This window comes from Rissa tridactyla, chromosome 1 (genome assembly GCF_028500815.1).
Source record: "Rissa tridactyla isolate bRisTri1 chromosome 1, bRisTri1.patW.cur.20221130, whole genome shotgun sequence".
Classification (NCBI taxonomy): Eukaryota; Metazoa; Chordata; class Aves; order Charadriiformes; family Laridae; genus Rissa; species Rissa tridactyla.
In genome coordinates, this window is record NC_071466.1 from 158,059,084 (window position 1) to 158,072,328 (window position 13,245).

At 35.1% G+C, this 13,245-nt stretch overlaps 1 protein-coding gene across 2 annotated transcripts in view; it reads right to left on the minus strand.

The window, feature by feature from the left end:
• The window catches only part of IGF1 (insulin like growth factor 1), a 93,651-nt gene that overhangs the window by 30,421 nt on the left and 49,985 nt on the right, over positions 1–13,245 (minus strand). Inside the window, exon 4 of one of the 2 annotated variants that reach the window (XM_054212376.1) lies at positions 2,693–11,067. The exons of the other annotated variant lie outside the window; for it this stretch is intronic. Within the exon in view, the coding sequence (XP_054068351.1) occupies positions 11,008–11,067 (60 nt within the window). The 3' untranslated portion in view covers positions 2,693–11,007. Of the gene's footprint in view, positions 1–2,692; positions 11,068–13,245 lie in introns of those variants that run through there. 2 annotated transcript variants of the gene reach the window in all.

The following is a 13,245-nucleotide window of genomic DNA, read 5'->3' on the forward strand; positions in this document are numbered from 1 at the left end:
CTAACACTTTTCTTCCTCTTCTCTTCAATTTCTTCTCAACATTTTGGTTGTCAAAATACAGAGATGACAAATGACTTCTTTTCAGAAAGCCAGCAGAAAATCTGTGTACCACTGATGCATAGCGCAACATGTGCAAATTGTTATGAATGTTAATGGCTCTGTCATCCTCTCAGTTGGTAAAACATACTTCTCAGAGGTAATTACTTTCCACAGGGATGAAAGATTGGCTTAGAATCACCACTAATCAACTTTATCTAAAAAGTATGTACAAAAGATACAACAAGTAAAAATATAAGGTCGTAAGCCAAAATTAAGACAATAATGTGTGAATAAAGGCATTTTTAACTAAGCGTAAAACAGTATGAAAATACAGGACAAAACCACACATAGCTGAATGAAGTTGCCCAAGTAAAAAAAAATAATCAGTTTAGTTCTCCAGACACAATGTCAACTTTACACTAATAAAACAAGAATTTCTTCATTTTTAACAGCTGCTGTTGATAGTCCTATTTTTTACTAAGCTTCCAGAAGTCCTGCTGGCCTTCAATTAGCAATGGATTTCTAGATTGATTTTTCTCTTTAGCTGTGATCTAAAACCAGTTCCAAGTTAAGACAACAAATATGGTAATTTCCCAGTAAATCAATATCCAGGCTTGGTTAATCTGCAGCAACTCTGTAATCAAAAATTTCTATAAATTAAATTATATGCATCTGAGGAAGTGCACAATTGAAGAAAGGAGCTGGCCACTAAAGTTCTAATTTTTTTCTGAAATATTAGTGATTTCTTAGACATTTTCTTAATCTTTGTGGACTGTTCTTATTTTGATTGTGTTAGCATGGTTTACCATACAGTTGTACTTATTAACAAGTACATGTTGTTCATGCAAGATTGAAAACTTGTGGTAATGTATGCAATACATATGATTAAAAACTTTAAAAAACTGTGATTAAGAATACAAATTAATGGATTTTTAAAATGTTCCTTGGCCACATTGCCAAATCCACAAGTTGTTGTAGTCCCCATTAACTGCATCATCAGTAAGAAAATATGAAAATATGTTTATTATTATTGGGTGATTATTTTTAAATGGAAGTCTCCATAAATTACTCAAGTATTATGGTAAGACAGTGTGGGTTTAAAAATTATTGGCTGTGAATATTTAACTATAAAGAATTTTGTGTGAAGGATATTACTTTAGGGATTGTGCACTTAGAGATTTTGTGCTTAGAGTCTAGAATGCCAGCAGGATGAAAATACAAGAAGTCAGAGTAAAGATAAGATGGGAAAACCAGTCCAGGAAACTTTTTTGCACTGTAGCCAAAAAAAGGGGAAAATGCTAGAACAAGGCAACATGTATTGAAACTTCCCTACCTTTCATTGATTTACAATTTAGGGACTTCCTGGGCCAGAGGTGTTTTTTGTGTCTATTTGCATTTGCAGTGATAAGACTGTTCTCAGACCTCCCAGAACCATGAGTTCACTGGCAGAGTGAGGCATTGCCCACACCAAAAAAAAGTGGAATTATGGAGTACTTAAGCTAAATGGAAATATACAAGTTCTCAGGACCACATGGGATACACATGAAGGTGATGAAGAAGCTACGCAGTGGTGTTGTGAGGCTGCTCTCCATCAGGCTAGAAAGGTTATGACAACTGTGGGAGTATAGTGACTGAAAAAAGGCAAAGGTTGCACCCAGCTGAGAGGGACGAGATTCGTGGAGATATGAGTTGGCCTCAGTACCTGGAAAGTTATAGAAAAAAATTCTTCCTGGAACCTGTTTCCAAGCACATGAAGGACAAGACGACAAGTGAAACAGTCAGCATAGGTTTACCAAGGCATAATCATGCCTGATCGACCCGATTGCCTTAATATCATTCACAAACTCTGTCTTTACCATTGACCCCTTCTCCAGCTCGTTTAGGAAAAGGCTGAACAGCATGGGTGCTAGAACAGATTGCAGCAGGATTTCACATATGGTGCCCCTCCACTATGAACTGGACATTTTTCCTGATTGATCTTTTCTGCTTTTAATCAGTGCTATGCACATATGAAGAACTTCCCTCTCACTCTATGACAGTCTAGTGTTTTAAAGAACTTTGGATGAGGGATGTAATTTACAAGAATTTTGGAAATGGAAGAGCATCCTGATCTTTCTTGACTACATGCTTGTCCTTTCTTCAAAGAACTCCCAGCAGATTTCTGAGGCTTAACTTCGCAACAACAGTCTTCCTTTTCCTGCAAGATACCATATTTATCATATAACATTTATTCATATACCTACGGATTCTATTCTTGAGAACAATTTAAGTGAGAGAGATATAAGGCGTAGTAGTTTGTAGTTCCTTAAATGTCCCTTGGATATCTTTGGAAGAGTCAGTGTACATTAGCTATCACCTAGTTCTCACACAACAAGGAGCTTTTGAGTGAGTGGCTGTGTACCAGAGTTCAGATATCTTCATCTGTGAATGAATACAGTTTGTTCCTGGTCATTCATTACTGTTAATTTTATCCTTAGGTTCCATAATTCACTTCTGCTGACACTTCATTTTATGAAGGCTCTTGAGCCACTCGTTAACGTTCCATGTCAGTCCTACCTTAGGAGTGAAGTCTGCTCATCCTGTTAAGGTATGTCCTGACTTTAGTGTTTTCTGAGAATTTAAACGTACGCGCCAGGGAAGAGAAAGGAAGAATGTAATTACTGCAAAATCTATGTGGATGAGGAATTTTCAACGCATTTTTTTATTAACCATAATCCTTTATTAGACCTCACAGAGGTGTAAACTATACATACAAATACATTAGAAAGATACCCTCTTAACAGTAATGCTTCACATTTTGGACCTGATACCAAGAGGGTTGCAAACATTTCAGTACATTCTACAAACCGAAGGGTGCATTAGCCTTTATGTATACAGAGTGACAAAGCCCTTTACTGAAATCAAAGTAGATAAAAGTGAAAATCAGTCAACTACCTCTTCCAACCTTTACCTACCATAAATGCATATAAAAGCCTTTAAAAGCATGAATACACTATTATTTATGGAGCAAAGTTTACTGTTCTAGACAGCTCGTAGAGAGAGGGGAAGAGAATGGTCAAGATGACATTACATGAACTGCAAACTAGCAAAAATCCTTGATTTTTTTTTTTTTTAATATTTGTACATATTAAGAGCTCCGTTTTTTGATTTATTGGTTGTTACTAGAAAAGCTTATAAGTGCTAAATGGGGAGAATAGCGCAACAAAGACATTGTTGAGGTATTTGGGGGATTCTGCAACACAATGATGTTACATACACAGTATGAAATATTATTTGTCATCAAGTAGTGACATTGTATTATGAGTAAGCACAAGAAAATAAAAAAGAAAGAATAAATCCAGTTAGAACTTTAATCGAGAGTTTAAATGGTTTTTAGTGAATGAACATTTAACACTTGTCACTGTTTGGTTATAATGACTTGAAATGTTAATACTAGCATTATTCAGTAGTGAAATCAGAAATTCATGTATCCACATTCATGCTTGCATCATGGAAACCCCAGTTTTAGTCAGGATACCAATTGAAGTCCAACACTGAAGAAAGGGAGTACAGTTAATATTCTTATTGGAAAGGGTGTCCTCCTGAAAACCAAGTGCTATTGATCTCTTCGTTTAGCACTTCTGTGTGGCTTTGCAGATAATTTGGGAGGAAAGAAAGCTCGTGTATGATTTGATTATCAGCAGCAGGTGGTGCTGCTTCTTTTACTTTAACTTTCCTAAATTTCCTAAAATCCTGAGGCTTGATAAACATGTTTAATATTCAACCCAAAGACTCCAGGGATTAAGAAACTATGAAACAGAACCATCACATTCTGATAAAAGCAACGTGAAGTGTCAGACTACAGGTGAAGATGTTCAGAACATTATGAAGTACCAGTATGCTTTCAGTGGAGCATTTTATGACTCATGTTTGATGAGACTTAGTTTAATCAGGCAACTATTATCATTATACACTTTTAGCAACTGTTTTTTCATCTTGCACAGGATTTCTATAGAATTCAGTAGAACTAATTCCTTAGAAATGGTAATAAATGAAAAGGTAAGAGTTATATACTGTGTCATGCAGTGTAACTTGCATGTGCTTTATTATATTTAAACTTGTCTCTAAGTAGAAATAATGAAGAGTATTATAATTCTTATGCAGTATTCCTGTAAACTTGATTTGAAATTCTAATCTAAAAAAAAAAAAAATTAAGATAGAATTCATCCCTGTGCACAAAATAAGCACCTTGTACCTCTTTCATTGGTAGCATTTTAGTCTATTGGTCTTGGATCCTTTGTCTTTGATCATTGTTGAAGTGGGCTTTTTCATACCATAAACCAGGTTAATGCCACTAAAACAGGAAGAGTGGAGCATTCATTTGATTTTAACATTTACAAAATTAAATATTTCACTACAAAATATGAATTTCATTGAATCAGTTGTAAATATAGTTATCTGGTTAAACCTTTTTCTTTAACACAAGCACATGAAGCATGATCCTATTTATCAAGACAGAGTTCTTTTTGTTCTGCAGGTATTTTGTTGTTGCTTTAGAGGAACGAGATGATACTAATGAATGTAAAATACAGTAAGATGGAATGTCTTTGATTTAGATAAAAAAATGATTCATACCTTTAAAATGTGGGGAAAAAAAAATTTAAACATCTCCCAACCATATTTATGCTGTTTCTTAAGAACTTCAATCAAATGTGAGTAAGTAAATATTGTACGTGGGTGTATGTATGTTAAATATTTTTGGGAAAGAATGTTTAGCAGCAGAAGTATCACGTTGATGCTTTTGTGAGCCAAGCTGGCAAAATAAAAAGTTACTGAAGAATACACAGAAATCAAAAATTATTATAAATAATTTGGGATATAGGAATTTACAGTGCTCAGTCTTTTCCACTTCTGAAATATTTAAGGGTGCTATAGAGAGGCATGAATTATTCTTAAAAAAAAATCTAATTGACAAGTGAATAACTGAGGTGATATAATTAAATGACAGAAATTTTCATTCTTCTCTGTTTATATTACCCATTATTCTTACTTTGAAGGGATGCTTACACTTAAAAAATCTCACTTAACAGAATTTATCTGGAGAAGAATGAAATAAAAGAAAATTTTTAAATCAATGTTTTCATAATAAGGCTCTCAAAGTTAGTATTTTATATCTGTACTTAAACAGATAAATAGATTTGCCTGATGACAGCAATTCGTGTCTTATGATTTAAAAATCAGGTCATTTCTTTAGGCATGAAAAACAAAGGTAGGATCTGACTTGTGACATCCATATTATAAGATGTTCTTCTAAAATTAGGTTCCAATTGGATTATTGAATATAATCCATGAGAAATAATGTGTAAAAACCAAGAAATTCAAATTTTACTTCAGAGGAAAAAGAAGAAAAGCATAAAATACACATGCATACACACATGCACATACACACCTTACAACATTACATATATACACATATACATACATATGTGTATATATTTATGTGTATATATACATACACACACCCTTTATGCAACTAATAAAATATTTCCTAATGTAAGCATCAGGGAGGTCCTTCTTGTTTTGTCTCTGCTAGACTGGTATCTCTATACTGTACTATATGTAATCAAGTTTCAGATATTCCATAACACCCTTCATGTAAAAAATCAAAGAAGATTTATATATATCAGATACTGTGTGTTCAGACAGTCATAGTCCAGTAGAATATTTCAATGCTGTGAGAAGCAAAATGTGTAGTGTAGGATTAGAATGAGTAAAAACTTTGTGTTAATAACTTTTTTCCTTCTTTCAGGACAACTTTAATCTAGTTGCTTTGCTTAATGCTACTTGCACACAGGAATTGGATAATTAGTAATCTCATCAAGGCAAATTCTTTATTTTTTGTGGATTGTACCCAAGAGGAAAAAAATCTTAATCACTTGAAAGCCTCATCTCCTCCTCCTTACCCCTGCCCCCCAAATCAAAACAAAGTGAATTGAAACAAAGCCACCCCCCCCCAAACAAACAGACAAACAATAAAATTATGTTACAATAATGTTTTAAGTATGTTTTCTGGGGGGAGGGAGGAATGAATGTTGGTTTTGAATAAAGGTTTGGTGTTTGGAAGACTTTTTTGCACTGAACAGTATCCTTAAAAGAGGGACCAGTATAGGTTGAGTCCCCAAATAAATTATTACTATTCCTTTTCAGACTAAAAATAAAACATTTTAAATATATTGATTATACCTTCGTCAGAACATAAGTATTCTATCTAGTCTATAGGTTCCAAGAATCTCTATTTGGGCTTAATTTACCATCATTTCAAAACAAAACAATGAAATGTGAAATTTTGCACATTAGGATGTTCATAGTGACCACATAAAGTTAAAAAAAAATCACAGACTGTTAGCCATATATTTCAACTTTTTCTCACAATTTGAAACTGGTGAGAATTAAAAATAGCATCAGTTTCATATTAGGAGTATTTATTTTTTTGTTCCTTGTTAAAACCAGATGCACTTCTTTGTGCTTTTTCTTTTAAAGACTATTGACTTTTTGGGGGCGTGCCATGAGTGAGAAGGAATTAGGTAAAAAACCACCACATGGGCTTAATGAAAATCTCGATCATATCATGCCACTGACTTTAAGCCAAACTCTACACTGATTTCAGGCTTGAGTATGGCTTAAAAATCTTTGGTATGATAAAGGACTTGCATTAATCTGAACAGGCTTTCAGTTATATCCATTGTTCCTTGACTTTAAATGCTTTTCTTCATCTGCATTTCTGACTTGGAGTAGATTCAGAATTGCATTTCAAGTCTATGAATTTTTGTGGCATTTTGACTCTTATTCTTGCCCCATCTCCATCGATTTAAGATTTCTTTCCCATTGCTGAGTGACAAAAAGTTGAAAAGTTATGGCTAGTTTTATTTCTATTTTAATAACCATACCTATATAATTGTAATTTTCATACATTAAAAAAATATTTATGCTTTCTTTTATATTTTAGTCAAGTACTTTCTTAAACAAAACAATAGCACCACTTTGGCATTGTTGGCCAAATCAGTAAGAGGTAAAGCAAATATGCATACGCTTTTCTAAACTTGTCTTATCATGCACTTGCTAGTTAAAATGGAGAGCCGGGAAGACACAGTGCTTGGCCTAGAGTCTTCATTAATCAACTTTAACCATTGATACTAAATCAACAACCAGCTCATGGGGAAACTGAACATAGCTACTAGTTGTGTATGGAATTCACTTCTGTAAAGAAAGACTAGCACTAACTTACCCTTTAATCTCTAAAATGGAATTGTAATCTGTTTTGGGCAAAGGGAGCCTACTGTAACGTTATCTACAGGGACTGAATGCAGTATCCCATTATTTGATTTTCTTTTCTATCTTGACTGAATGGTACAAATGAGCCTCATACAAGTCTTTCACACAAATGTAAGTGTAGGTTTGTAAGTACATTTTGAGCAGAATATGAAATTTATTCATTTTCCATTTAAACTCTTAATGACTAATTATGGTTACTATGGAGATGAGTCTCAAGTTTTGCTACCTTGATGAAAGAGATATGTTAACTTCAGTGGGTTTAGATCTGCAGTCCTTTTGGAAATAACTGAAAATAATGAGGTTTAATTTACATTTTTACTTCTGCACTTCAGTGACATTCTGTGTAATAATTGGAGTTTTATGTCTGTTCTAGAATGCAAAAATCTGTGACTTCTGTCATGTGATTTACATGATATGGAAGAATGGGGAGTGGGATTTTCTTTACCACTTAATTGTTTTATCAGAATCAGTGGCATCCAGTGGGAGCCCTGTTCCTAAATATCTGGAGTGCTTTTGAAAATCCAGCTGAACCCTTCATTTTCTCTAATTAGAAGTTTTTCAAGCCAGACTACTTTGTACTTTTGGGAGGGCGATGTTTTGGCTCATGCTTCAACTTCCTTTAAGTAGCGGATTTATTGAGATTATTAAGCTAATGCAGCCCTTTATCTTTCACACTGACTGGTATATCATGTGCTCCCTGCCATATGACTGCAGATTTCTTATACAAGTATGCATTTCCCATCCATGCATGTCTCACCTCTACAGTGGTGGAGGTACTCTCAATTTTGTGACAACATTTATTCTCTAGTAAAGCAAAGCGTTGCCTGTGAAGCTTGTAGCTATTCATTATTTATTGTAGTTTCTTTCAAGAGTTGTTCTAATTTGTTTAGACAGTTGCCAAGCTCTGATGTTAGATATTGCTGTCTGAGTGACATTTTCTAATTTGATTTTTCAACAGGAGAAATACGGTGGCATGAATGTGAGTGCATGAATCCCAAGAGAAGACCAAAATTTGAATTAATTTACAGAAATTAAATAGCACAATGATGTACGGTTATTCAGTTATGTTAACAATGCATCAGTAAAATGTTATCTACAAAGAAATTTGCCACCACAGAGATGTGCAAATTGCTTTTTGTGCTCACACCTTTCCTCCCTTCTTCCCTTAGAACTTCAGAGGAGGTAGGGGACAGAGAGAGTCATGGGACATGAAAGGGAAATATGTATTATGTCTGTGACATCTAAATAGTGGCTTATTCTTAGAATGCATTTCAGAATTCGTAACAGCCATTGAAGTAAAAATACTTGCCCCTCCATCCCCTCAGACAAAAAAAGGCCTGAAGAGCTGTGATAGATATCAGAATTGCTACTTCTGTTTATTGAAATGGTGGTAAATAATTTAGGTTAGTTTCCCCATCTGTTTCTCTGTACTTTCTTCCTTGTGCAACACAACTATCTCAGTCAGTGATACCTGTGACATATTCTTTTTATTCATTTACTGTTCTGCTTTTACATTGTGATGGCAGCCTATTGTACATATAAACATGTATCTCACAGAAAGCGGGGGGTTTAAAGAATTGCATAGGAATACATTGCACTTTCTTTGGAAAAATACGAAGCCCAAATTTTCTATGGGAATAAAAAAAGGAGCTATAATAATTTGTTAGACTTTTAAGACCACCTTCCCTGTCTGTTTCACAGGAAACTATTGAGGAGCTGTACAATGTGCAATCTACAGATATTCTTCTCTTGTGTTTTAATCAATAGTTCAGTCATCTACTCCCATGGATGTCACAGGAAGTAAGGCAGATCTGAACCTTTAGAAGGAGATACTTCTTTTACAGATCTAATCTAACATCTCCCTAATTGTTCGCTTCATACAGTATTCTCCCTGCCCTCTTTGGGGCTGACCAGGTGATCCTTCATCCATTGTCTGAGCATACTGCGTGCACGGTGATGGGGAGAAGAAGCCAGGTGGAACCATGTTGCAGTTCTGGATAGGATGGAATAGGCCATTCTCCCCTGCCTTCTCTTGCCTTCCCTCACAGAGAAATTTATTGCTCATCTTGGGACACTGTTGGCTACCTATCCCCCTTTACTGCTTGGCCCATCAAGCACTGAGATGGTTTACTAAAATAGAGCATAGGACACAGTGTTATTCAGAGTCGAATCAGTGCAGTACCTATCAAGGTTACACGGCAGAGGTTATCTCGAAATATATGTCTCCCACAAGAGTGCATGAATAGCTATTGTGAATAGCAGTTTGAAGGACGTTATGGCTCATCTCTTCTTGAGAACTCTTTCTACACTGTAATTTGGTGATTAGACTAGCTTCTCTAATTTACAGAGACATGCAGCAGCCTAATCAACAGTCAATTTAGTCACATCTGGTTGTGGGAAGAATTAAAATGGCAGAGAAGCTTGAGTAACCCTCTGTTACGTTTGAATAGAATGCTGATATTTCAGAAAGATTTAGGCGCTGATGGGCAACACTTTGAAGTCACTTGCGGGTTGTTTTTCAGATTGCCTTCTCTGGGCCTAGGCATCTATGAATTTGTGTTCCACATAAGTGGGTGTAAGTGGAAACACCAATATTCAAACATCTAAAATGAAACAAGTATCTGAATTTTCTTTTGAAGATGGGAAGGTTATTTCCATGTTGGAATATGAAGCCATTTTAGTTCATTTAAACTGAGTATTTTTAAAACAATTTTGTTATTTAATCTTTGGCTTGGTCTTTCCGTATTTGCTTTTACCTATTACCGTTTTGGCCAGACCCTTTCATGTAACAAACTATAAAATAGCACCGTTGTACTATAAAACAGAGATTTTAACATACTGTTTGATATATGTGTATTACTGATATGCTAAATTTTACATACTGCATTATATGGAGGAAGAAAGAAGTTACCTATATTGTTGCAAAATAATTACCTGGAAGAATCATTAATGGTTTGAGAGCCTATGTATGCTTTAACTGCTTTTAAAAATCTTTTGTCTCACAAATTGCAATAAACTGCATCTTTGCAAGAGAAGGAAAAATAAAACTGTCTTAAAACAAATGCATCTATAACCCATATTCTGTCAAAATGCCACAGATGGAATTAATGGATGTTTTAAACTGTATATGTTACCTTACTGCTGCTGTTACTGGGAATGTCAAACTGTGCAAATATGAAGGGGTAGACAAACAATGTTATCAGACACTGTAAAACAAACAGCCTGTTGCTTGTATAGAAGTGCAAATAAAAAAAACACCACTTAGACAAGGCTGATGAATGACTCCAGCAGCCAGTGTTCATAGGTTAATTTAGTGCAATTGGAGCCATCAAAGGCCCGTAATTTTTTAGGCTTTTGACGGGCACAGGACTTTAAGAGATTTTGTGCAGGACATTTAAAACAGGTTAACAAACAGTAATATATCAGCCACAGAATTTTTTAGCTCTGGGCTGGTTAAAATGTTCTGTTCTCTAACGACTTAATATTGGAATGTTTAGTTGCATTGTTCACTGGGAGAATGCCCATCGGTTGAGATTGCATCAAGCTTATTAAACCATAGGTTTTTTTAAGTCTTCCAATGTTTAACAAATAATTTATTTACAGCAAAGTATCCTGCAGATGGCACATTCATTCTTCATTCTTGTGGATGGCATGTTCTTACATTCTGTAGTTTCTGTTTCCTGTGTTTCCTCTACTTGTGTTCTTCAAATGCACTTCCTGAAGGTGTAGAAAAAACAATTATTCGAGATAGGTTTTAGTATGCTGTATGACCACAAAATTTATGTTAGTGAGAAAACAGTTATCCTGAATGCTGCAATTGTTAGAGCCCTTCTGCCAGTTCACAGAGGACTGGACTATACAAAACTTCTGTACACTAAATTCCCTGTTCTCCTAGGCATAAACGCTTTGATTGCTGTCATTATTGATCTTGGCAGAGGAAACATCTGCATACTGGAACCTGGATGGGCTTTGACATACGGTAGGTACCAAAAATTTTCTTTCTTTCAGAACAAGGACATTTGCAAAAGCAGGGTGTATAGGGGCCAGGGAATTTTGGAGTTGTAACTGCAGGATTTATGGTGCCTGCTGGGCTTTGGTACCCAGTGGCCAGAGGTTTTCAAAATTGCTGAGTGGGACTCTGTTACCTACTTTTTGCATAAATGGCATATTAGATGCGTAAGGTTTTCGTTGGATAAGGCCTTTAGGAGGATAAAAATTGGGGGTTCACTGCAGGAGCTGCAGCCAAATAATTTGTATTTTCAAAAAGAGACAGGGTGATGTGCCAGGCAAATCAAGATTTCTTTGGAATGAATAATGCCCTCACTTCACTGTCTTTCCATGCACAGGCCAGTTTCCAGCAGCAGTGATGGGTGTGGCATGTATCTTTCAGTTTGATTTCCTTATTTGCCGTGCTAGTAAATGTTAGCTGGGCCCAAATCTTTGAACATTCTGTACCAGACTAGAGGCAAAATTGCAGAATTGTTAAGTGACTCTCCATATTTATAATCCTCATCAGAAGTAAAATTCCTAGTTAAATGAAATCATGTCTGTTGTCCAAAGAAAAGCCAAAAATAAAAAATCTCTCTGAGAAAGGTGAAGCATGTGTATGCAGCTATACCACTGCATTATCTGCTTTTTAAGCCCTAAAAAAAAGAAGGAAATGTAGTCTCTAAAATTTAAAAAATAATGAAATCTTTGCCTGCTTTTCTGAATGACAGAAAGAAAATGGAAGCTGATTTTGTGGATTACAGTAGTTTTGTGGTTTGTTTTTTTTTTTTTTTTATGATCCTGATATAAAATGCTGTTCTATATATAACTTTTCCATTTGCCTCCAGTATCTATTAAACATAAAATAAATCAGAAATTGGCAAAGGGTCACAAAACTTGAGTTCCTGTAGAGCTTATTAATTTTCACTGGTTTTGGATTGGGGTCCAATGGATATGAGTTGAATTATTGTTTTCAGAATATAAAATCCCCAACCAAGCAGTACTAGTAATTGTTAAATTAATTATACCACCAACAGGTAAGAACATTGAGCCAAACTAAGATGTGTCATGACTGACAAGCCAAATTTGTTAATAGCAAAGAATTCATAATGAAGAAATATCTTTGTTAAGAATCTGCCATTCTAGATGTTCTTAGTTGAAATGCAATATTAAATGATGAAGAAGAGGTTAATCATCTAGTCACTGTTCCTGTGACCAGCTCAGTAGGATACTGGCTTGACTTCACTGAATTTTGCTAATACTGCTATAGAATAGCTTCCTTCGCATGGAAATGCCAACAGAATTCTGCTTATCTTTAATTAAAATAATTTTTGCTGTTTTGTTGCCTGTTTCTCATCCAGCTTTTCCAACACTACCTTTTCTGCCTTTAGTTTTCCCTAAATAAAAATTTCGCCCTGAAGTGCTCATTCTGGATGAACCCTTCAATTTTTACTGATTTTCACTAAAATCATTGCGGCACTTCACAGGAGTCTGCCACTGTTAAGGATCCTGCCTTACGCTACAAATGCTTATACTGTTAACAGTGAACTAAGAAAACAGGAATTCCTTGACTCATCTGCCCTGTTTTTTTCCTCATGGCAACAAAGCAAACTATCCTTGTTAATGCTGCCCCTAGGTGCTCATCTTTGAAGGGAATTTACCAGCATATAGGAAAAGTTATATGCTACATTTTATTTGCAGAAAGTCATACATTATTAAAGGCTGCACACTGGTGATCTGAAAAATGGACAGTGAGAGCCTTATTATGGAAACAACAGCCATTTTGCATTGCAGTGGCTTTCAAAGTACACTTAGATTGAAAATTAACTGTATGTTTCCCAAATGAAAATACAAATTCTCTCCACTACTGTTGTCCGAGTTTAAAATGGCTTTATCATCTAAATAAAG